A 25,695-nucleotide genomic window follows, 5' to 3' on the forward strand; every position below is an offset into this window, starting at 1 on the left:
TGCGTTACCTGCAAGATACCAAAGACTTTTGTCTCAAGCTGTCAGCTAAGGGCGACGTCAAGTTGATGTGCTAGGCAGACAGCGATTGGGCGAATCTGGAGGACAGGAAGTCCGTTTCTGGTATGGTGGTGAAGTTCGGGGACTCTTTGGTTGGGTGGAAGTCCCGAAAACAAAGTCTCATAGCGCTCTCATCTACTGAGGCTGAGTTCAGTGTGCTGTCTGAGATTTGTAGGGAATTGGAGTTCTGCGGAGAGTGTTGCTTGCCCATCAGGGTTTGGGAGGACAATCAACCCTGTCTGAAGTTGGCAGAGTCTGGGCAGTTTAAGGCCAGAACCAAACAGCTAGACATCCATTTCCAGAATGTGTGTCAGAGTGTTCAGTTGGGATTAGTGGAACTGAAATATTGTCCCAGTTTGAAGAACCTGGCAGATGGGTTCACGAAACCGCTGACCTTCCAGCGTCGTGGGGAGTTCTGTGAAGGTCTGTATTTCGGGTAAGTGGTCACACTTACATTCCCCCAGTGCAGGACAAGAGGGGGTGTGAGGTTTGGAGTTGACAAGGTTAACATCTCTGTGTGTCCTGCATCTGGGGAGGAGCCTTCCCCACATCCGGGAAAGCTGAGTTCTTTGGCTGTGAGTTACTTTCACTTTTCTGTGGAGAGAAGCAGACACATCATGTCAGCTGTTTCTGATGGAGTGTTTGTTATTTTATCTGTCTGATGTAAATAAAGCTGTTAGTTTAGAAGAAGTATAGCACGTGGACTCTCTCTTCACTCACACACTGAGGACTCGCTGTGCCGCTCTGTTACAAGTCCAGGAATTCTGTTGCTGTGGAAGCGTACCAGACAGGTCAATGACTGGTCCATGGTCACTCACTGAGCTTCATGGCCTAGTGTGGATTTGGACCCTGGATCCAACACTCTTACTACTACTGCACAGTGACTGTCGGAGGAATTGGCAAAAGCCCTCCCACTGCAGGCCTTAAATACATGAGGGAAAACTGTTGCGCAGCGGTCAATTAATCAACGCAGAGTCTTCTTCATAAACAGAATAAAGGTTTACTAAAGAAAATAAACTTATTCAGAAACAGCATAGTCAAAGAGCATACACAGAGTGCTCCTAACAGCCTTCTTAGTCTTCACAGAGGCACAGATCTTAGTTACTGATTAATTGGAGTCCTGGAGCCGCTCTGTCTGCAACAACACAACATATTGGCTGAGATACACACACTCTACACACAGACTGAGGCCCACAGAGATGGCTGGTTATATTTATAGGGAACCCAAGATGAGTCACGAGTCACAGTGACACAGCATTTTACTGCTAAAAGTTAGGCTTGAAAGATTTGTGTAGCCCTCGTAGGCCGCACTGCCTAGGCCTTGCCTGCTTCTGCTCTCAAGCACCTTTGTCTCATGACACTCCCCCAAAGGTTAGAAGAGCAGAAGTATAAACATGAATATTAACTTATTCCCCCTTCATGGATCACTGCCTTGCCGTGGCGAAGGGGCTTGAATAACTCAGAGAAGCTATGAGTTATGCCGTGCATGTTAGGATATTTCCATTCCACCTTAAAAGGGAGCAGGCTTTGTGAGTCACAGAGTCTGCGTATTTCCTGTTCAGAGGAAGTTTATGTTGTGTCTTTGCTTTCGTTTTCTCTCTGTGTCTGAGACACTGAAGCAGGCAGTCATGTTTTCTCTTTGTTCTGATCAACGCTGAATAAACTTGTAAATAATGCTCTCCTGAGTGCATCTTTCGCTGTGCATTATCTGCTGATAGAGCGTGCATCAGCTCTGGAATGTGGCAAGCTATTTCTGGAGCTCGTGTCACTAATTGCTGATACTGCGTGTCTACGGGAGATCGATGGACGTCCGGAGACGACGTGGAGTCGTGATGGACTTTGTCTCCCTGGTAGTATCCCAACAACAAGTTTCGGGCCCAGATTCACAGCACTTACAGGAGAGTAAGACTGCAAGAGAGGTATGTGGGGGAAAAGTGAAAGTGAGGCTTTTCGTTGCTACGGTAGAGTCTCTTTGAACTCCGGCCAGCTAATTGGCCTGGGAGTCAAGCCAATCAGAACTCAAGATTTATGAGCTGCCAAGATAAGGAGTCTCTGAAGTGAATAAGGCTCACGGCTCAAGTAAAGAGCTGGAATGGATTTTTTTCAAGCTTCTGAAGCTGATCAGTGCCCAAAGTTAAATGGGCACAATTATAATACCTGGGGTGTGTGGTGTGAGAGTTTGTTGCGACAGTTTGGAGTGTGGCATACTATGTGTGAAGCCCCTCCAGTTCCTCTGACAGATAGATGGAGGGCCCAAGATTCAAAGGCCATAGACGTAATAGTCTTGTCCGTCTTTCTGGAGGAAATTGCTACGCTAGCTGGAAACACCACAGCACGTCAGATGTGGAATGCTTTGAAAATAGCCCATCTGCCAATCATCCCAGCCCAGAGTTTGACTGCGTCGGAGGTCCTGGCTGTTTCCCAGAATGCGAGTGAATGCAGGGATGCCGAGGGCACTGGTTGCAAGCTGCAGGGGGAGCTGACTGTGATGTCATCCCAGGCAGCATTCCAGCCTCCAGAGGGAGCCAAGGAGTCGGCAGCTCAGAGCTCTGTTTCTCATGGGAGCCAAGGTCATCCTCACAGATACCGGAAGGCCAGAAGTAAACAGAGACAGATGCCTGCAGATGGCCCGAAGCAGAAGGGGGGTGAAGAGCCCACGCCAGTGGAAAACAAGGCTTTGTTTGCTGGCACAGCTTCACCAAAGGCTAAAGGCAAGTCTGATGGCCAGGAGCAGGGGGGCAAGCAGCAAAAGCCCACGCTGGTGGAAAACAAGGTTTTGCTTGCTGTAAAAGCTGCTCCAAAGGCCAAGGCCAGATTTATTGTAGATTCTGGATTCACCCGCCATCTGGCAAAAGATAAGCATCTGTTTATCTCCTTCACACCTCAAGATGGAGAGATCCACCAGGCAGATGGAAAGACGTTGTGAATCGCAGGAGAAGGGAATGTGAGACTGGCAAGTCTGCACACAACCATCAAAGATGTACTTTATGTTCCAGGTGCTGTAAACAATTTGCTCAGTGTCCCACAGCTGACTGGGCATGGTTTTGAGATTTCCTTCAAAAGGAACATCTGGGTCATCAGGAAAGCAAAGAGAACATTTTGCATGCAAAGTTTATAGATGGTTTGTTCTGTATAACTTATGATGACAATGGTGCTGTTGTGTCTAATGTTGATTCTTGTTGTGTTGCACAAACTAACAAAGTTCTTCATGCAGGATGCATTCACGAGGCACATCGAAGATTTTGTCACATGTCTTGGCAGGCACTGGCCAAGATGCCTGGATTGGTTCAGGGTTTGAACATCAAACCCTGTAAGTTTCACATGAAATGTGTATCTTGTGCAGAGAACAAGGTGAAGGTTGCTCCAAAAGGCAAGGAGTCTAGCAGGCAGGCTTCCAAACCCTACCAGCTAGTCCACGCAGACCTGGTTGGTCCACTTGCGCCCTCTTTGGGTGGAGCAAGGTACTTCATGGTTCTAATTCTTTTTCCAGGTACATTCATGTGTTTATGCTCGAGCAGAAATCACAAGCGTTTCCTAGGTTCAAGGCATTCTGTGCTTGGTTGGAGAATGTTCACAGTAAACGTATCGGCTGTCTCTTTACTGATCGGGGCGGGGAGTTCACTTCTCAGCAGTTTGAAGCTTTCCTGACTGAGAAGGGAATCCAGCATGACTTGTCAACGCCTAGATCGCCATGGATGAATGGGCTTGCGGAGCGAGCAAATCAGACTTTGCTTCAAGGCCTAAAAACCTTGTTGCATGATGCCAATCTCCCTGAGAAGTTTTGGAGGGAGGCTCTGTCCACTTTTGTTTACACTTTTAATCGCAGATTGTCATCACCTATTGGTTGTACTCCCTATGAGAAGATGTTTGGTAAGAAACCTTATGTCAACCACATGAGAATCTTTGGTTCTGACATGTGGGTACATACCCCACAGAGCAACAAGCTTGGGAAGCGTGGGGCACATGGTTTGTTCATGGGGTACGAAAAAGGTTCATACAGAGTATGGATGACTGGCTCTAAGTCCATTAAGTTCACAAAGAGTGTTGAGTACAATCCTAAGTGGGGGGAAAATGTGGGAATTTTCCAGAGTTACCCAGAGGAAGATGAAGGTGATGTGAAAAAAACAGATAATGTTGAGAAAGCTGAGGAAGGTGAGGATGAGGATGATGATGATCAGAGTTCGGATTCCAGTTCAGTGGGCGGCGCTACTGCTGATGTCAGCGACAGTGATGACACAGCAGACTACAAGAGCGCAAAGGCCTCAGTCAGACCATCTGATGCGCCTGACAATGAACTGGAAGAACCACTGTTCACCATTGGTCACTTTTCTCCTAAGAAGGAGGAGATGAGTCCAGAAGACTTGCGTCTAGTACGCAGATCTGAAAGGGCGACCAAAGGCAGACCTCCAAAGAGATTTGCTGATGAGTTTGCTAAGACAGCAACTGCTGTTCTTAGTAGCTCAGAGAAGGTGTGGGAACCTTCAAGCTTCAAAGAGGTTCAGGAGTTAACCTCTAAAGATGCTGAGCCTTGGCTCAATGCCATGAAGGCTGAAGTTGATTCCTTGAACAGGAACCAAACTTGGGAACTGGTACCGGTAGTCCCAGGAATGAGACTGGTTGGCAGCAAATGGGTCTTCAAGGCCAAGACAGACCAGAATGGCAAGGTTGTCAGACACAAAGCCAGATTGGTTGCCAGAGGTTTTTCACAGGTACCAGGACAGGATTACCACGAGACCTACTCACCCACCGTCAAGTATGAGAGCATTCGGCTGATGCTCAAGATTGCTGCAGAGGAGAAACTGCATGTTTCCCATCATGACATTAATACAGCTTTTTTGTACGGGATTTTGGGGGAGGAGCTATATATGCTTCCACCTGATGGAATGCAGATACAGAAGGGGATGGTCTGTAAACTTCGGAAATCCTTATATGGTCTCAAGCAGAGTGCCAGGTGTTGGAACACAAAACTCACTGAGACATTGCTTTCTCTAGGTTTTCACCAGGGAAAGCTGATCCATGTGTGTTTGTCAAGGAGGAAGGGCAAAACAAACCGTATTGTTTATGTTTTGTTGATGATCTTCTGATGTTTTGGAAGAATCAGGCTTTGTACCAAAGCACCCTAGCTCAGCTGAAGGAGCACTTTGACATGAAGGATCTTGGTGAGGTATCCAACTATCTTTCTCTGCAGGTGGAGAGCGACGCAGCAGGTAATTTTCTGGTACATCAAACACAGAAAATTGCTGATGTATTAACCAGGCTGAATTTGGTTGATGCAAACCCAGCAGACACACCGATGGTGACAGGTTACCAGGTTGATAGTACTGCTGAAGCGTTCTCTGACACTACACTATACTGATGCATTCTAGGCAAGCTGAATTTCATTGCTAGACGCTCAAGACCTGACATAGCTGTAAGCACTAACCTGCTTAGCAGACATGCTAATAATCCTACTGTTCAGGATTGGAAAGCTCTGAAGCGCATAGCCCGCTATTTGAAAGGGACTTTGCACTACAGGCTGAGGTTTACCAGTGAGAAGACTGGAGGTCTTGAAATCTTTGCAGATGCAGTTTTGGAAGTGACACCACGGATGGTACAAGCACTTCTGGAGTATGCTACATGTACAACCACTGTCTGTTTGACTGGCTGTGCAAGAAGCAGACGACAGTGAGCCTAAGTTCCTGTGAAGCAGAACTCAATGCTCTGTCATTTTCACTCATGGATTGTGAATGGTTGATGCAACTGTTTAAGGACATCAGAGTTTCTGTGAAATGTCCTATGCAAGTGTATCAAGACAATAGATCCTGTTTGGCTTTGCAGAACTCAGAGAGTTGCAAGCAAAGAACCAAGTACTTGCAGATTAAGCTACATCGTGCAAGAGAGTGTATTCAGAAAGGACTCATTCAGGTGTCCTACATGGCAGGAAATGAAATTCCTGCTGATCTGTTGTCTAAGGTTGTTAACAGAGAACAACATAAGGTTTACGTACAGAGGTTGCAATTGGGTTGAACCACAGGTACTACAGGGTACACGGAAAGGGGGAGGATGTTAGCATATTTCCGTTCCACCTTAAAAGGGAGCAGGCTTTGTGAGTCACAGAGTCTGCGTATTTCCTGTTCACAGGAAGTTTATGTTGTGTCTTTGCTTTCGTTTTCTCTCTGTGTCTGAGACACTGAAGCAGGCAGTCATGTTTTCTCTTTGTTCTGATCAACGCTGAATAAACTTGTAAATAATGCTCTCCTGGGTGCATCTTTCGCTGTGCATTATCTGCTGATAGAGCGTGCATCAGCTCTGGAATGTGGCAAGCTATTTCTTTTTTTTTTTATATAAATAATTTTTATTGATTTACAACAAAACAAAACAAACAAAACATACATTATTTTCACATCTCACATTTCGATTTCTGCATCTTTGATTTTGGACTTCCTTCAGCTTTTCCGTAAATCTTTCGTAGTCTTTATTAATTTCCGCATTTCCTTTTTTACCATTGTCATTAGTTATATTTTCCCCTCTCCTTCGTTTTGACAATGTCTCTCGTATATTCACAGTGCTCTTTTAAAACCTTCTAGTGTTATTTGACCATCACTTATACTCTCCAGATACTTTACAAATTTCCCCCAGTTTTCTGTAAACTTTTGGTCTCTTAAGTATCTAATCTTTCCAGTCATCTTATCCAGTTCAGCATAATCTAACAACTTAGACCTCCAATCTTCTATTGTCAGTATTTCCTGTTGTTTCCATTTTTGTGCCAGTAACACTCTTGCTGCAGTCACTGCATATTGGAGAAATTTACTGTCCTTTCTCTTAATTTCCTTTCCCAAGATTCCTAGCAGAAAGATCTCTGGTTTCTTTGTAAAAGTATATTTCAGAATCTTCTTCAACTCATTGTATATCATTTCCCAGAAGTCTTTCACTCTCTTGCATTCCCACCACATATGATAAAAAGTACCCTCTTTTTCTTTACATTTCCAACACTTATTACAGGTCTTATACATTTTTGCCAATTTTACCGGTGTAATATACCACCTATAAAACATTTTCATCACATTCTCTTTCAATGCCATACATGCTGTAAATTTTAAGTTCTCCTTCCATAGTTTTTCCCACTCTTCCAGTTGTATATTATAACCAAAATCTCTGGCCCAACGAATCATAACCGACTTCACTTCCTCGTCTTTTAAATTCCATTCTAACAACAAATTATACATTTTTGACAAAATTTTAGTCTCCTTGTTTACTATTTCTGACTGGAATGTTGAGTCTTTATCTACATAGCCCCATTCTCTTACATCTTTCCTAAACATTTCATTTACCTGATAATAATGCAACCAATCATAAACATGTTTTTTAACTTGTTCATATGGTTTCACTTTCCATTTTCCTCCTCCTTTCACTAACAATTGACTATATGTTGCCCAATCACCTCTCATATTGGTTCTCTTAACGCTCATAACCTCTAATGGTGATAACCAGTGTGGTACTTTAGGTTCCAATAGGTTTTTATACCTATCCCAAATTTCGATTAGTGGACCCCGGAAAATGTGGTCCCCCAAACCTTTATGTACTTTTTTCTTGTCTTTCCACAAGTACGCGTGCCAACCAAATCTGTTATCATAACCTTCTAAGTCTAACAGTTCCTTGTTCTCTAATTTTATCCATTCTTTCAACCAGCAAAGACATGATGCCTCGTAGTATAATTTCAAATCGGGCAGGGCAAAGCCTCCTCTTTGTCTTGTGTCTGTTAAAAGTTTGAATTGTATTCTCGGCTTTTTGCCCTGCCATATATATCTTGAAATCATTCTTTGCCATTCTTTGAATAGACTAATCCCCTTAATTATAGGGATAGTCTGGAACAGAAACAACATTCTTGGCAACACGTTCATCTTAATTGTTGATATTCTTCCCCAAAATGAGAATTTCATTCTTCCCCACACTTCCAGGTCCTTCTTAATTGCATTCCACACTGGTACATAATTATTTTGAAATAAATCGATATTTTTCGGAGTTAGCCATATTCCCAAGTATTTCACCTTTTTAACTGCCTCTATTTCAATCTGTTGTTGCATTGTTTCGATTGCACTTTGGTCCATATTATTTACGATCATTTTAGTTTTTTTCTTGTTTAACTTGAAACCTGCCACTTCTCCAAACTTATCCATTTCCTCTATAACTTCTTTGGCCGTAGTTGTTGGCTCTTCTATTGTTACCACCAGGTCATCTGCAAATGCTTTGATTTTGTATTCGTTTTGTCCTATCGTTACCCCTTTTATATTTTCATTTTGTCTTATTGAATTCAGAAGGACCTCTAACACCGTTATAAATAATAATGGCGAAAGTGGACATCCCTGTCTTGTTCCTTTAGAGATTTTCATTTCTTCTGTAATAACATTGTTTATTATGAGCTTAGCTCTCTGTTCTGTATAAATTGCCTTGATTCCATTAAAGAACTCTTCACCAATTTCCATATGTTCTAAATTTCTCAACATAAAGTCCCAAGCTATATTATCAAATGCCTTTTCTGCATCTACGAACATCATCATGGCTTGTTTCTCAATCCTGACAGACAGGTATTCCATTATATTAATTACATTTCTTATGTTATCTTTCATCTGCCTGCCTGGAAGGAAACCAGCTTGGTCTTTATGAATATAGTCTCGTAGTATTCTTTTCAATCTTTTCGCAAGTATTCCTGCAAATATTTTATAATCTGTATTCAACAATGATATCGGTCTGTAATTTTTAACTTGGGTTAAGTCTGAGTCCTGTTTTGGTAGGAATGTAATAAATGCTTCTTTCCAAGTTTCTGGGATGTCTCTTTCCTTTAAGATATTGTTCATAACTTCCTTCAACGGCGTTAGTACAATAGATTTCATTTCTTTATAGTATCCTGCGGTGAATCCGTCTGGCCCTGGAGCTTTTCCCCTTTTCAAATCTTTAATAGCTTCCTTTATTTCCTCTGTTTCTATTGGGGTATTTAACCACTGTTTTTTCTCAGTCGGGATCTTTTGCACCTTTTTATCTTTTAAATATCTCTCAATTTTTCTCAGATTGTTTCTTTCTTTCTTCTTATATAGTCCTCTGTAATAGTCCAAGAACCCTTTTCTAATCTCTTTCGGGTTGACTATCTCTTCTCCTTCAACCATAATTTTATTTATTGTACTTTGTTCTTTCCTTTTTTTAATTTGCCAAGCCAACCATTTACCAGATTTGTTCGCATGTTCAAAGTTATTTTGTCTCAGTCTTTTGATGTTCCACTCTACCTCTTTGTTTATTATCATTGCAAATTGGCTTTGTAATATTTTGATGTTTTCTCTTGCCTTTCTATTGTTCGGATGCATAACTAGTTTCTGTTCGTTGTCCATTATTTGCTTCAAAATTTCTTTTTTCCCTTTTTCCTTATTTTTATTCTTAATTGAATTCTGTTGAATAAAGAATCCTCTCATTACTGCTTTACTTGCATCCCAAACAACATTTATTTTTGTTCCTTTATTACAATTGTCCACAAAATATTCCGTCAATTTCTTCTGTGCTTTTTCTATAACTTCCTGATCGTCTAATAGATAGTCATTCATCCTCCATCTGAAGGTTCTTTCTTCGTATTCTTTCAATTCAAATTTTATTGGATTGTGGTCTGAAATCACCTTCGGTTGAATCTCAATTTGTTGGGTTCTTGGGGTGAGTTCAGTTGAAATCCAAATTTGATCTATTCTGGACATCGACTGGTTCGGTTCCGAATAATAAGTAAATTGTTTGTCCAATGGGTGTCTGAGTCTCCAAATATCTATCAAGTTCAAATTCTTTATCATCGAAAAAAAAAGATTTCGGTAATTTCCCTTCTTTGCTTACTCCTTCTCTGAGTCTATCCATCTCCAATGAAACCACTCCATTCATATCTCCCATTATTATTATTTTCTGATCCATATATTCAAATAGTTTCTCTTCCAAGATTTTGTAGAACTCAGTCTTGTTTCCGTTAGGTGCATAGATCCCGACTATGATTAAGTTTTCTCCTTGCCATTTGATTCGAACCGCGATTATCCTTCCGTCTTCATCTTTAAATATTTGTTGGGCTTCGATTTTGTTGTTTATATAGATGACCACCCCTCTTTTCTTTTGTTTATCTGAGGATATAAATTCGTTTCCCAATCTTTTATTAATCAATATCTTTTTCTGTCTTCTTGCCACATGTGTTTCTTGCAAGCAAATTATATCTAAATGTTTCCTCTTCAAAAATTGTTCAATTCTATTTCTCTTTTTTTTATCATTCATTCCATTGATGTTCCAGTTCCAAATTTTCAGCGCCATATCTTCCAAATTTTAATTTTAATGATTTTCAAATAATTTTATAATTTGGCTTCTTCTTCCTCCTCCTCTTCTTCTTCATCTGTCTTCTTCTCCTTCTCTTCTTCTTCTTCTTCTTCTTATCCGCCTGTTGCTCCTTCGTCAGCTCCTTTGTCCTCCTCTTTCTCCAATTTTAACTCCTTATATTTTCTCAAAAATTTCCCCATCTCTTCTGGGCTTGTCAATCTATGTCTTTTACCTCTATATGCAAATGCTATCCCTTCCGGGAACTCCCATCTAAATTCAATCTTATTTTTCTTCAGCGTCTGAACCAATGGTTTATAAGGGTCTCTTCGCTTGAGTAGTCTGATCGGAACATCTTTGAATATAATTATGTAATTCCCATTAATGCTCAATCTTTTCTCTCTGTTCTTCTGCAAGATTGTATTCCTCATTTCTCTGTCTTTAAATGTAATTAAGCAGTCTCCCGTAAATCAAGCTATTTCTGGAGCTCGTGTCGCTAATTGCTGATACTGCGTGTCTACGAGAGATTGATGGACGTCCGGAGACGACGTGGAGTCATGATGGACTATGTCTCCCTGGCAGTATCCCGACAGTGCAGGGCCACCCAAGATGGACAGGTAATAGTGGAGAGTTTTGACCAAACATGATCCACCTGGAGCAGGAACCGGCAAACCACTCCAGTATCCCTGCCAAGAAAACTCCATGGACAAAGACAACAGGCATATAAAAGTTATGACGCTGGAAGATGAGCCCCTCAGGTCGGAAGGCATCCAACATGCTACTGAGGAAGAGCGGAGGACAAGTACAAGTAGATTCAGAGCTGATGAAGCGGCTGGGCCAAAGCTGAAAGGTTGCTCAGTTGCGGATATGCCTGGAAGCGAAAGGAAAGTCCAATGCTGTAAAGAAAAATATTGCATAGGAACCTGGAATGTAAGAACCATGAACCTTGTTAAGTTGGATGTGGTCAAAAATGAGATGGCAAGAATAAATATTGACATCCTGGGCACCAGTGAACTAAAATGGACGGGAATGGGTGAATTCAGTTCGGATGACCATCATATCTACTACTGTGGGCAAGAATCCCGTAAAAGAAATGGAGTGGCCCTCATAGTCAACAAAAGAGTGGCGAAAGCTGTACTAGGATGCAATCTCAAAAATGATAGAATGATCTCGATACGAATCCAAGGCAGACCTTTTAACATCACAGTAATCCAAGTTTATGCACCAACTACTGGGGCTGAAGAAACTGAAATTCACCAATTCTATGAAGACTTACAACACCTTATAGAAATGACACCAAAGAAGGATGTTCTTCTCATTATAGGGGATTGGAATGCTAAAGTAGGGAATCAAGAGATAAAAGGAACAACTGGCAAGTTTGGCCTTGGAGTTCAAAACGAAGCAGGGCAAAGGTCAAGAGAACAAGCTGGTCATCATAAACACTCTTTTCCAACAACACAAGAGACGACTCTACACATGGACATCACCAGATGGGCAGCATCGAAATCAGATTGATTATATTTTCTGCAGCCAAAGATGGAGAAGCTCTATACAGTCAGCAAAAACAAGATTTGGAGCTGACTGTGGCTCAGATTATCAGCTTCTTATAGCTAAATTCAAGCTTTAACTGAAGAAAGTAGGAGAAACCACTGAGCCGGTAAGATACAATCTAAATCAAATCCCTTATAAATATACAGTGGAAGTGAGGAACAGGTTTAGGGATTTAGATTTGGTGGAAAGAGTGCCTGAAGAACTATGGATGGAGGCTCATAACATTATACAGGAGGCAGCAACGAAAACCATCCCAATGAAAAGGAAATGCAAGAAAGCAAAGTGGCTGTCCAACAAGGCCTTACAAATAGCGGGGGAGAGAAGGCAAGCAAAATGCAAGGGAGATAGTGAAAGATACGGGAAATTGAATGCAGATTTCCAAAAAATAGCAAGGAGAGACAAGAAGGCCTTCTTAAACGAGCAATGCAAAGAAACAGAGGGAAACAATAGAATAGGAAAAACCAGAGATCTGTTCAAGAAAATTAAGATATGAAAGGAACATTTTGTACGAAGGTTACCATAATAAAGGACAAAAGTGGTAAGGACCTAACAGAAGCAGAAGACATGAAGAAGAGGTGGCAAGAATACATAGAGGAATTATACCAGGAAGATATGACTATCTCGTACACCCTAGGTAGTGTGGTTGCTGACCTTGAGCCAGACATCCTGGAGAGTGAAGTCAAATGGGCCGTAGAAAGCACTGCTAATAACAAGGCTAGTGGAAGTGATGATATTCCAGCTGAACTATTTAAAATTTTAAAAGACGATGCTGTTAAGGTGCTACACCCAATATGCCAGCAAGTTTGGAAAACTCATTTGCACTCATTTCACACGCTAGCAAGGTTATGCTTAAAATTCTACAAGGCAGGCTTAAGCACTATGTGGACAGAGAACCCACAGAAGTGCAAGCTGGATTTCGAAGGGGCAGAGGAACCAGAGACCAAATTGCTAACATGCGCTGGATTATGGAGAAAGCTAGAGAGTTCCAGAAAAACATCTACTTCTGCTTCATTGACTATGCAAAAGCCTTTGACTGTGTTGACCACAGCAAACTATGGCAAGTTCTTAAAGAAATTGGAGTGCCTAATCACCTCATCTGTCTCCTGAGAAATCTCTATGTGGGACAAGAAGCTACAGTTAGAACTGGATATAGAACAACTGATTGGTTCAAAATTGGGAAAGGAGTACGACAAGGCTGTATATTGTCTCCCTGCTTATTTAACTTATATGCAGAATTCATCATGCGAAAGGCTGGGCTGGATGAATCCCAAGCCGGAATTAAGATTGCCGGAATAAATATCAACAACCTCAGATATGCAGATGACACAACCTTGATGGCAGAAAGTGAGGAGGAATTAAAGAACCTTTTAATAAGGGTGAAAGAGGAGAGTGCAAAATATGGTCTGAAGCTCAACATAAAAAAAACTAAGATCAAGGCCACTGGGCCCATCACCTCCTGGCAAATAGAAGGGGAAGAAATGGAGGCAGTGAGAAATTTTACTTTCTTGGGCTCCATGATCACTGCAGATGGTGACAGCAGTCACGAAATTAAGAGACACCTGCTTCTTGGGAGAAAAGCAATGACAAACCTAGACAGCATCTTAAAAAGCAGAGACATCACCTTGCCAACAAAGGTCCATATAGTTAAAGCTATGGTTTTCCCAGTAGTGATGTATGGAAGTGAGAGCTGGACCATAAAGAAGGCTGATCACTGAATAATTGATGCTTTTGAATTATGGTGCTGGAGGAGACTCTTGAGAGTCCCATGGACTGCAAGAAGATCAAACCTATCCATTCTTAAGGAAATCAGCCCTGAGTGCTGACTGGAAGGAAGCTGAGGCTCCAATACTTTGGCCACCTCATGGGAAGAGAAGACTCCCTGGAAAAGACCCTGATGTTGGGAAAGAGAAGGGGAGAAGGGGACGACAAAGGACGAGATGGTTGGATAGTGTTCTACCAGCTACCAGCATGAGTTTGACCAAACTGTGGGAGGCAGTGGAAGACAGGAGTGCCTGGCGTGCTCTGGTCCATGGGGTCACGAAGAGTCAGACACGACTAAACGACTAAACAAACAACAACAACATTAACTTATTCACATAGTTTGTCCACAAGATTCAGTCTTGCAATCAACTCAACATGTTGCACCCTAGGGAACGCTTTTGTAAATAAATCAGACAGACTTCCCTGTGATTGACAATAAACCAACTTAATCATTGACATTGCAAAACTTGATTGCCATGTGTTTGCACGTGCTGTAGTGTTCCTTAGAAGGTATTTTCAGAACTTGAGCAAAGTCTTGTGGCTCTGCATAATTAACATTACACACTTTCGTTGCACCAAAAGTCAATTTATCAGGGGGAATACCCTTGGTAGTCTGTGTGGACCTCCTAGGAATAACCACCAGGTTTACCTTCTCTTGTTGCCCCCCCCCCCCCCGTTCATCATGTTGTTCTTCCTCTGATTCACTGCTTGTGGCACTTTGTGAAGTGTCAGAGTCTGAGAACAAATCTTCCCCACTTTCTGGCCTTTTCTCAGCAGCTGCCTGCCTGAGAGCTTCCTGTGGCTTTACTGAGAGAGGAATTAAAATACTAGGATTGGCATGAACCTGTTCCCACCTATCCTGTTCAGCAAATTCGGCATTCTGTGAAATGACTACTCGGCCATGTCCCGAAGCAAAGTGGTAATACCTGCTAGCATAGCCCTGATAGCCAATGAAACGTAGCTTTTTGGCTTTAGGCTCACCTTTGTGTCTCAGAGACTTGGGAATATGAACAAAAGTCCAACTCCCCCACACATGTAAACCTGCATAATCCGGTTCCTTCCCAAAAAGCATTCACCCGTGGCAGTAGTGAAAGTATGTTTCACTATAACATTTGCAGTTAGGAAAGTCCCCGGGGCTGGATGGCTTACCAATAGAATACTATAAAATTTGGAAGATCTGTTAGCACCACCATTGAAAGATGTAATCAATAACACTATAAATAATGGGAAGGCACCAGAGTCGTGGGCAGAGGCATTTATAACTCTTATAACTAAACACGGAACAGATTTAGAATTGGCAACTAATTATAGACCAATTTCTTTGTTGAATTCCAATTATAAAATATTTGCGGGCATTCTAGCAGAGAGGTTAAAAACTATATTAAAAGATATTATACATGTAAATCAATCAGGCTTCCTGCCGGGAAGACAGATAAGAAATAACACAAGGAACATCATTAATATTCCTGCCCAGTTCAACACCCTTACCACTACCTGTCAGAGGAACTGGCAAAAAGCCACAGGAAAAGATTTTGCAAGTATACAACAGTCTATCAATCTGTGCACTTTTGCCCATGCTAGACCCCAACAATGCTTATGCTGCTGCAGAATGCTGCTACATGTAGGATATCAGGTGCAGTAAAAGAGCCAGGATGCTTCCTTGGATGTTTGATCATGGTCCATATTGGAGATCTAACTCCTTTTTGTGTCTCTCCTCCTGCTGTAGGTCTGAGGACGGCTTCCAAAGAAGCTACTGGGTAAGTTTGTTTTACTTAAAGTCTTTGCAAAAGAGGTGGTTGCTTTTACTGTGAGCCCGATCAAGATGCACAACAGTGCACTGCCGCCTTGGGCAAATGAGAAGCTATGGAGGGATCATGCAACTTTTTGTTCTTTTCAAAGTTTCCACTTCAAGACTTTTATTTTTAAAAAATATCCCCTTTGCAAATTTGATAAGTTTCCCTATGTTGTGCCTCAGCATTTGACACTGCTTCTGTGCAGCCTCACCAGTGCACTGTGCTCACTAGAAAGATTCCCTTAAAAAATCCCTTCTTTGCCAAACTCATTTTGGCACCAATGCTCTTAATTATTATTATTAATAATAATAATAATAATAATAATAATAATAATAATAATAATAATAATTTATTTATACCCCGCCCATCTGGCTGGGCTTCCCCAGCCACTCTGGGCGGCTTCCAACAAAATATGAAAATACAGTAATCCATCAAATATTAAAAGCTTCCCTAAACAGGGCTGCCTTCAGATGTCTTCTAAAAGTCTGGTAGTTGTTGTTCTCTTTGATATCTGGTGGGAGGGTGTTCCACAGGGTGCAGTGGCGTAGCGTGGGTTGTCAGCACCCGGGGCAAGGCAAGTAATTTGCACGCCCCCCCACTGCACTGTCCCTCCCCCAGATAGTCCCTCGCTCTCTCTCCGCACCGCACACCTGGCACCCTCCCCTCCACAGTGGGCGGCGACCCGGCGGCTCGGATCGGATTCGCACAGCGAGCACTGCAGTGAGAGAGAGTGAGTGAGCCAGGTAGGGGCAGAGAGCTGCGACTGTGAGCGCGCCCCCCCCCCAGATGTTGCGCCCGATGCGGCCGGCCCCCCCTGCACCCCCACGCTACACCACTGACAGGGCGGGTGCCACTACCGAGAAGGCCCTCTGCCTGGTTTCCTGTAACTTGGCTTCTCGTAGTGAGGGAACCTCCAGAAGGCCCTCGGCGCTGGACCTCAGTGTCCGGGTAGAATGATGGGGGTGGAGACGCTCCTTCAGGTATACTGGACCGAGGCTGTTTAGGGCTTTAAAGGTCAACACCAGCACTTTGAATTGTGCTCGGAAACGTACTGGGAGCCAATGTAGGTCTTTCAAGACCGGTGTTATGTGGTCTCGGCGGCCGCCCCCAGTCACCAGTCTAGCTGCCGCAGTCTAGCTGCCCAGTATACCTGAAGGAGCGTCTCCACCCCCATCGTTCTGCCCGGACACTGAGGTCCAGATGTCAATGCAATAAATAACTACCTGACATTTAGAAGACATCTTAAGGCAGCCCTGTTCAGGGAAGTTTTTAATCTGTGATATTTTACTGTATTTTTTGTTTCTATGGAAGCCGCCCAGAGTGGCCGGGGAAACCCAGCCAGATGGGTGGGGTACAAATAAATTATTACTTAATTTATTTATTTATTTTTTTTTATTATTATTATTATTATTATTATTATTATCGCTCAGAAAGTTTTTGTGAACCATGAGATTGAAGTAAGGAAGGAAAGAGTGAAGGAGATGAAGCAGAAAGCTGTACTGCTGGCAGGGGCTATCAGCCAAGGCCCAGTGTTCGAAGCAAGCCCCCAGGGAGGAGGTTTCAATAGAGGAAGGGGCAGGGGAAGAGGTCAACTGCTAGGAAGAAACCAGTGTGCCATATGCAAGAAGGAAGGCCATTGGAAGCAGGAATGCCCCGAAGTAGGGAGGACAGAAGGACAGCAGGAAGGATTTGGAGGACAGAGAGGAAGAGGATGGGGACAGCAGCGTGGAAGAGTACAAGGAGGAAGATATGCAAGGAATGGAGGAAGCCACCGATATTTCATTGGATTGGCGCAGCTTGAGGAGTATAAGAATGAATAGGACAGACCGGGCTCAATACTCCCATTAGGCCCCTGCAAGCCCATGGTCTCTGTCAAAATAGGGAGCCGCCTAATAGACTTTATGGTGTATACCGGGGCCCAATATTCTGTTTTGACTAAACCCCTGAAAGCAAAAAGCAACCAAGCAGTAACGATTGTGGGAGCCACCGCCAATAAAATCCTAAAACCCTTTCTGCAACACCAAGAGTGCCAGATTGGAGGGAAGACCCTCACTCATCAGTTCCTTTATGTGCCAGAATGTCCCATTCCCCTTTTGGGACGTGATTTTCTATCTAAAATTCAAGCTCAAATAGCCTTCACACCTAAGGGGCAGAATTGAAGTTACCACAAGAGGCAACAGGAATCGTAACAGTGACTGTGCATTATTAAAGAACCCACTAACCGCAGACAGCTTCACGGATTCCTGGGAGCAGCAGGCTTCTGCCGCATCTGGATCCCAGATTTCAGCAACCTTGCCCGGCCCCTTTATGAGAGCACTAAGGGAAAAGAGAACGCTCATTTTGAGTGGCATGCTGAGCAGAAGGAGGCCTTCAATGCATTGAAATCCAAGCTCATGCAGGCCCCAGCCCTAGGACTGCCAAACCCAAATAAGCCCTTTCAGTTGTATGTTCATGAACAAATGTGCTGGACCCGGGGGAGGCTACCGAGAGGCGTGGTCAGAGTCCGGTCCTGGGTCGAGGGTCTGGAGACTGTCCACCAAGGGCGAAGCGGGGTCCAAAGCAGGAAGCCGGGCGTGGTCAGGAACTCCGAAAGAACAGGTCTGGGTCTGGCAGAAACAGGTTTCCAACGACGTTGCTCCCACAACCTGGGACCGGGCTGACTGGCCTTTATCTTCTCTGAGGCCAGGGGCGGTCCCGGCCCCCAGGAGACCCGCCTCTCCTGGCCTTAAGGCGAGCACTCCTCCTGAGAGAACCCAGTTCCCTCCACCTCTCTGCCCTGAGCCTCTGCAGCTCAGGAGAGGCTGGAGGGTTACTGGACCCAGGGGGAGGCTCACCTTCGCCTGACAGGGCTGGGAGAGGCGCACCTGTAGGCAATGGGTCCTCAATCACCTCCGGAGCCAGAGTGGATTCATCTGGTGTCTGCTCCTGAGGATCCGGCACAGGTGCAGGCGCTTCAGATTCAAGGCCCTGCCCCGGCTCAGCCAGCCCTGGAGGCAGGGACTCCTGTGCAGGCTGGGATTCCTCTGGTTCAGCCTCTGAATCAGACTCCCAGGCCATCACAACAAAGGGGGGTGGCAGCAGGAGTCCTGACCTAAAGGATGGGAAGCTGGAAGCGACCCGTGGCTTATTTGTCTGAACAATTGGACTCAGTAGGCAAAGGATGGCTCCGTTGCCTGCGAGCAGTAGCCGCCACGGCTCTATTAGTCAAGAAGGAATTCAAATTCACGTTTGGACAGGAAATGTATGTAAATGTGCCACATGCGGTCTTCACTCTTATGGAATACAAAGGGAGCTACTGGCTTTTCAATAATCGCATGGCCAAATACCAAGGACTCTTATGTGAAAATCCACAGGTGCGGACTTCCGGGTCTGAGCGCCAGCGGTAATGGCTGATTTCCTCTGATCTTCAGAGGAAGAGCTCGGAGAAGGACGGGGTTTTACCGCTCCGACGACGCGGGAACCCCCTGAAACCGCAGGCGGGGAAAGCCTACGGCCGTGGGACTCAGCGGGCACCAAAAGCGCAGCTCCAGATCGTCTCTGGGACGAAAAATAGCCCCGGAGATCGGAGGGGGGGGCTAGCGTGGTGCTGTGAGGCTATCGCTACCTTCTCAGAGCGACGTCGCATTGCCGGACCGGAGAGCGCTCGACCTCTTCTTGTTACAATTCGGATTACAAAACAGAATAATCGTGAGTAAATTGCAGTAAATTTGAAGGACTCTAATTTGGAAAAATTGGACTGAAAGAGAAACCCCCGGGTGTAAGAGGCTGCAGTAAAAGAAGCACCGCTCAGACCCTCAGGTCCTGAGCTGTCAAAACTGAAAATACAAGCCTCAGAAAGGGGATCGTGGACGGCGCTTGCAAAAGAGAGCTGAAACGGTTACAAAATTGCTATAAAGGAGTTGAAACTGCTATAAAATTGCTACAAAAAGGACTGGAATTTTAAAATATGTATACAAGATTGCCTTGATAGTAAACTAAAGGACATTTTATTTCTTCTAACTTTGGGATCCTAGAGTCCCCCTAGTGGGCATGGACATTGTTACAAAGTTTCTTGGTAACTTTCCACTGTAACGTCTTATTGCAACTTCTTATCTGACTGTTTGACAACGTCACAAGCCCAGCTGCAGTCTGACTGTGGGAAAGTTTATCTTATGGCTGAGAAAGAAGGATTTTATCAGGAAAAAACGACAAGATCAGGCAAATCCTTTCTACCAGGAAGAAGAGGATCTTTAGACCCTACAGGAAGTACTACCTCACAACAGAAAGGGAAAGGAATGTCGAATACAGATGAACTGATAAGTTCTGGTTTTGCAAGGCTACAAGGAGCCATTGATAAACTTACAGTGGAAGTGGCAGAAACGAAAAGAGAGGTTGCAGAAACAAAAAAACAAGTGGCAGAAACGAATAAGGGGATTGCAGAAGCATCCTCTAAAATAGACCAAAATACATTAAGCATTCTGCAAAATACAGATTCAATTAAAAAATTATTGGATGACTCTGCCAAAACACGAAAGATTGCAGAAGAAGCCAGACAGGCTGCAGCTGCCACAGAGGAGAAATTACCACCTATGAACAGACAGCTGGAGGACTACAAAGCAAAGTTCTCCTTAATTGAATTAAAAGAACGGGAGGCAAATTTGAGGATTAGAGGCCTGCCAGAAATCGAGAAAGAGAATCTACGGGACTACCTGACACAAGAATTTGAGAAATTTTGGGGATTGGATTCGGAAAAAGAAGAATTTAAAATACTGAGTGCTTTTCGATTGGGAAGAGCAAGTAAAAAGATCAAAATCAGAGATTGCTTGATTGCACTAAGATCTAAAGAGGAAAGGGATAAGATCTTGGGGTTACACTTTCAAAAACCTTTGGAAATCTCTCAATCGAGAGCGGAAATTTTCAAGGACATCCCCAAACATCTTCTTGACCTTAGAGCTAGATATAAAGATCTGGTTACCTTGTTGAGGAGAAATAGTATAATTTTCAGGTGGGAGTTTCCAGAAGGACTTTCTTTTAATTTCAAAGGACGGAAGATAAAAATAAAATCAGTGGAAGATAGAAACAGCTTTTTGGAAGCCTACGGGGAAGACTTACAGAAAGGAATGGTAGATCTACTAGAAGAAAAAAGAAAAAAGACAGCAGAGGCAATATTGAATTTGAACTTAGAGGGAAAGACACCACCGGGTGCGGAAGAGGACAAGCTATCGGAAGCAGCAGGAGGAACAGAATAACAATAACACAACATGTCTCTGCAACTTTTGAGTTGGAACTGTAACGGTCTAAACACAGGTCAAAGGAGGAAATCTATTTTTCATATATTAAAAAGAGAGCAATTGGATTTGATTTGTTTGCAAGAAACACATGTGACTAGGCTTCACAGGAAAATTCTAATTAATAAAAAGTTGGGACAAGAATTTATTTCATCGGACAAAGTTAAAAAAAGAGGAGTTGTAATTTATGCAAAAGAAGGCCTGTCACCAAAATTTGTTTTTAAAGATGAGCATGGAAGATATTTGGCTATTGAAATACAATATCACGGACAGAAATACCTGATGGTGGGCGTGTATGCGCCCAATGAAGGGAAATCTGAATTTTTTAAAAGATTGCATGAGGCATTGTTGGACTATATGGAGTACAATGTGATTTTAATGGGAGACATGAATGGAGTAGTTTCAACAAATATGGACAAGGCACAAAGACAGGTAGTCACCAAAGATGGGAGACTACCGAAAACTTTTTTTGAAATGACGGATAACCTAGATTTGATTGATATTTGGAGAACGAAGCATCCCTTGGAAAGAGAGGGAACCTTCTTTTCTGAAGCCCAAAAGACTTGGACTAGAATTGACCAAATTTGGACCACTAGAGAACTGGCACCAAAGATAAAAAAAGTGGAAATCTGCCCAAAGACTTGCTCCGACCATAACACTGTTAAGATGGTAATGAACTTACAACCAATTGGATCCTTTAGATGGAGGTTGAATGACTCCCTCTTCAGAGATAAGGAATTTGTTAAGAAAGCCCAGAAAACTGTGAAAGATTATTTTGAAATAAATCTGAACACTACGGTTGAAAAAAGAATCATATGGGACGCAAGTAAAGCGGTTATGAGAGGTTTTTTGATCCAACAAAATGCACTCAAGAAAAGATTGCAACAGGAAAAAAGAGAAAAGGTTTTAGATAAGATCAAGGAAGGTGAAAAGAGACTGAGATCAAATCCAAAGTCACGAGAAATAAAATTGTATCAAGTACAGTATATGCAAATGATAAATCAAGAGATTGAATGGAAAATTCGACAGATGAGACAAAGAACATTCGAATCGTCAAACAAGTGTGGAAAGCTATTGGCATGGCAAATAAAGAAGAGGCAAAAAATGAACACCATTACAAATTTGGAAGTTGAAGGAAGAATGCTACAATACCCTACGGAGATTAGGAGTGCTTTCCAAAAATATTTTAAAAAGCTCTACTCTCAACAACCACAGAAGGAAACAGAGATAGAAGAATTTTTGAAAGTGAATGGGCTACCAAAAATATCTCAAGAAAAGAAACTCAAATTGAGTAGTAGGATAACGGAACAAGAGGTTGAGAGTGCCATTCAAAACATGCAATTAGGCAAATCCCCAGGACCAGATGGGCTGACTGCAAGATACTACAAATCATTGAAAGATTGGTTAATTCAACCCTTAAAGGAAATGTGTAACGAAATACTTCAGGGGGAAAAGGCTCCAGAATCGTGGAAAGAAGCTTATGTAACTCTTATACCAAAGACAGACTCTGAAAAACATCAACTGAGGAATTACCGGCCTATATCTCTGCTTAATGTGGATTATAAAATATTTGCAGATATCTTGGCTAGAAGATTGAAGAAGGTACTAATAGAGGAGATCCATAAAGATCAAGCAGGTTTTCTTCCAGGAAGGCATTTGTCAGAGAACGTAAGAAATATAATTGACATTTTGGAACTTCTACAGGAAAATATAAATACAAAAGCGGTACTGATATTTGTGGATGCGGAGAAAGCCTTTGACAATATCTCTTGGAGCTTTATGAAAAATAATCTCCAGGGTATGGGGGTAGGCCAAGAGTTTGAAAATGGTATAGGGGCAATCTATTCTGAACAAAAAGCTAAATTAATTGTTAACAATGTTTTAACAGAGGAGTTCAGAATAGAAAAAGGAACACGACAAGGTTGCCCAATTTCCCCTTTGCTTTTTATATCGGTCCTGGAGGTGTTGCTGAATATGATCAGAAAGGACCAATTGGTTAAAGGGATACAGGTCGGAGCTAAACAATATAAACTAAGAGCCTTTGCAGATGACCTGGTTTTGACGTTGCAGGAGCCAGAATCCAGTGGAAAGAAGGTCTTAGAACTGATGCAAGAATTTGGCCAATTGGCAGGTTTTAAATTAAATTAAAAAAAAAATAAGGTTTTGACAAAGAATTTGACAGAAACTGAAAAGGAAAGGTTTCAGAACGAGACAGGTTTAACAGTGGTTAATAAAGTAAAATACTTGGGAATTACTATGACTGCAAAAAATGGGAATCTATTTAAAGACAATTATGAGAAATGTTGGACGGAGATAAAAAAGGATTTAGACATATGGTCAAACTTGAAACTCTCACTTCTAGGACGTATTGCTGTGATTAAGATGAATGTACTGCCAAGAATGTTGTTTTTATTTCAAACGTTGCAGATTGTTGATAAAATTGATTGTTTCAAGAAGTGGCAAAAAGACATATCTAGATTTGTCTGGCAGGGCAAAAAGCCACGAATAAAATTTAAAATATTAACAGATGTAAAAGAAAGAGGGGGCTTTGCCCTGCCAGACTTAAAACTTTATTATGAAGCAGCAGCTTTTTGCTGGCTGAAAGAATGGCTACTTCTTGAAAATACAGACATATTGGATTTAGAAGGTTTCAACAATGCATTTGGTTGGCATGCGTACTTATGGTATGATAAGGTTAAAGTGCACAGAATGTTTAAAATTCACATCGTCAGAAAAGCATTGTTCAATGTGTGGAATAGATATAAAGATCTTTTGGAAAACAAAACTCCAAGGTGGTTGTCTCCAATGGAAGCTAAAGCAGTAGAGAGACTCAATATGGAGGCCAATTGGCCAAAGTATTGGGAGATTTTAGAACAGGATGGTGACAAATTGAAACTACAGAGTTTTGATAAACTAAAAAGCAAAGTCCGAGATTGGCTTCATTACTACCAAATAATGGAGGCATTTAAAATAGAAAAATTGGCTTCCAGGTGGAAAAATCAAAATTGGAAACAGAATTGTTAGAACCCAAAACAAAAATATTGTCTAGAATGTATAATTTGCTGCTGAAATGGAATACACAGGATGAGGAAGTGAAATCGGCTATGATTAAATGGGCACAAGACGTTGGTCATAACATAATGTTTGCTGACTGGGAAAGGTTGTGGACCACTGGAATAAAGTTTACGGCATGTAATGCCTTAAGAGAGAATATAATGAAAATGATTTACAGATGGTACATGACACCAGTCAAGCTTGCAAAAATGTATCATATGCCTGATAATAAATGTTGGAAATGTAAAGAATCTGAAGGTACCTTTTTTGCACCTTTGGTGGACGTGCCCAAGGATTAAGGCCTTCTGGGAGATGATTTATAATGAATTGAAAAAAGTGTTTAAATACACATTTAGAAAGAACCCAGAAGCCTTTCTCCTGGGTATGGTAAACCAACAGGTTCAGGTGAAGGACAGAACTTTTTTTATGTACGCTACAACAGCAGCAAGAATACTCATCGCACAACACTGGAAGACGCAAGATCTACCCACGCTGGAAGAATGGCAAATGAAGCTTATTGACTACATGGAGCTTGCAGAAATGACTGGCAGAATCAGAGACCAGGGAGAAGAGACGGTGAAGGAAGACTGGAGGAAATTTAAAGACTATCTACAGAAGTATTATAAAATTAAGAACGTTTGAGGATATCAGATTGAATGTAAAAGAATGTTAACATAAAAACTTAATGATAAAGAAAGTATATTTTGTAAGACATAGGGAAATGCAATGATTATTAAGATAATAACATTAAACTGAACTAAAGATACGCCAGAGGGAAAGAGTTTACTATCATAATATAAGACCTAGAATACAGAGTGGGAAGGTATGGGGAAGTCGCAGACCCAAGTTAATGCTGAAAATTATAAAGACACAATATTTGTTTTTAACTCTTTTTTATTTTTATCTTTCTTTTTTGTCTTTGTATAATGTATGTATTGTTCTTTTTTCTTTTTTCTTTTTGATGTATTTGTTGATTTGTACTTTTTGTTTATTGATTGTGGAAAAATAAAATATCATTTAAAAAAATTTAAAAAAAAGAAAATCCACAGGTGCACCTGCAGGTTGTAAATGTCAGTATATGGAAACATCACCGCTGCAGACAGCCAGATTGTTGACATCACATGATGTGCCTATCTGTGGGAAAGAAGAATTTCCCAGGACGTTCACAGGCTGGATAAGTCCTTGTGAAGAGTGTAACTTGAAACCTTCTGTGTGCGCATGTTCAGGAAGTTTGTCTGACTTGCTAGAAGAACTGAACTGAAAGGACGTGTTTTTCTCTAGTGCTGTAATGTCAGAAATAAACATCATGTAAATAGATTTCTGACTTATTTTCTTTCTCCTGCGGAAGCAGGAGATAGGGGTTGTGCATTTTACCCACGCTTGGGAAAATGTCGCCTATCAAAATCTCCCTGGTCTGTCTGGATATCAGCCAGAGGAGGTTACCGGTATGCAAGCTCCGAGGACAGTGAGAGGGGCCAGCCTCTGTGGAGGGGGCTTGCAATCCAACAGTAAATACCCTGAACCCCGCCACTCTATTGCCCCTCCCTGAGGCAGAGGAACCCCATGACTGCCTTCAAGTGATGGATGAGGTGTACTCCAGTCGCCCTGACCTGAAAGATGAGCCTCTGAAGAACCCTGATGCAGAATATTTCACGGACGGGAGCAGCTTCATCTGGGAAGGGAAAAGGAAGGCAGGATATGCAGTAGTGACCCTAGAAGAAACAGTAGAGGCCAAACCCTTACCAGTAGGGACCTCAGCACAGAAAGCAGAAATTGTGGCACTCACTAGGGTCCTACAGCTATCAGCAGGCTGCCGTGCTAATATCTACACTGATTCAAAGTTTGCCTTCTTAACCCTGCATGCCCATGGAGCCCTATGGAAGGAGAAGGGACTCATTGGTGCAAAGGGC

General features: G+C 42.4%; 1 protein-coding gene across 1 annotated transcript in view; it reads left to right on the top strand.

Moving 5' to 3' along the window:
- Positions 1-1,550: 1,550 nt before the first annotated feature.
- LOC310668784 (uncharacterized protein) overlaps positions 1,551-25,695 on the top strand; it is a gene marked incomplete at its 3' end in the record, with an annotated part of 816,304 nt that continues 792,159 nt past the window's right edge. The window contains exon 1 of the mRNA XM_083422113.1: positions 1,551-2,830. Within this exon, the coding sequence (XP_083278239.1) occupies positions 2,150-2,830 (681 nt within the window). The 5' untranslated portion in view covers positions 1,551-2,149. The remainder of the gene's footprint in view (positions 2,831-25,695) is intronic.

The sequence above is a fragment of the Podarcis tiliguerta genome, assembly GCF_965153285.1.
Source record: "Podarcis tiliguerta genome assembly, chromosome: W".
In the NCBI taxonomy this organism is placed as follows: Eukaryota; Metazoa; Chordata; class Lepidosauria; order Squamata; family Lacertidae; genus Podarcis; species Podarcis tiliguerta.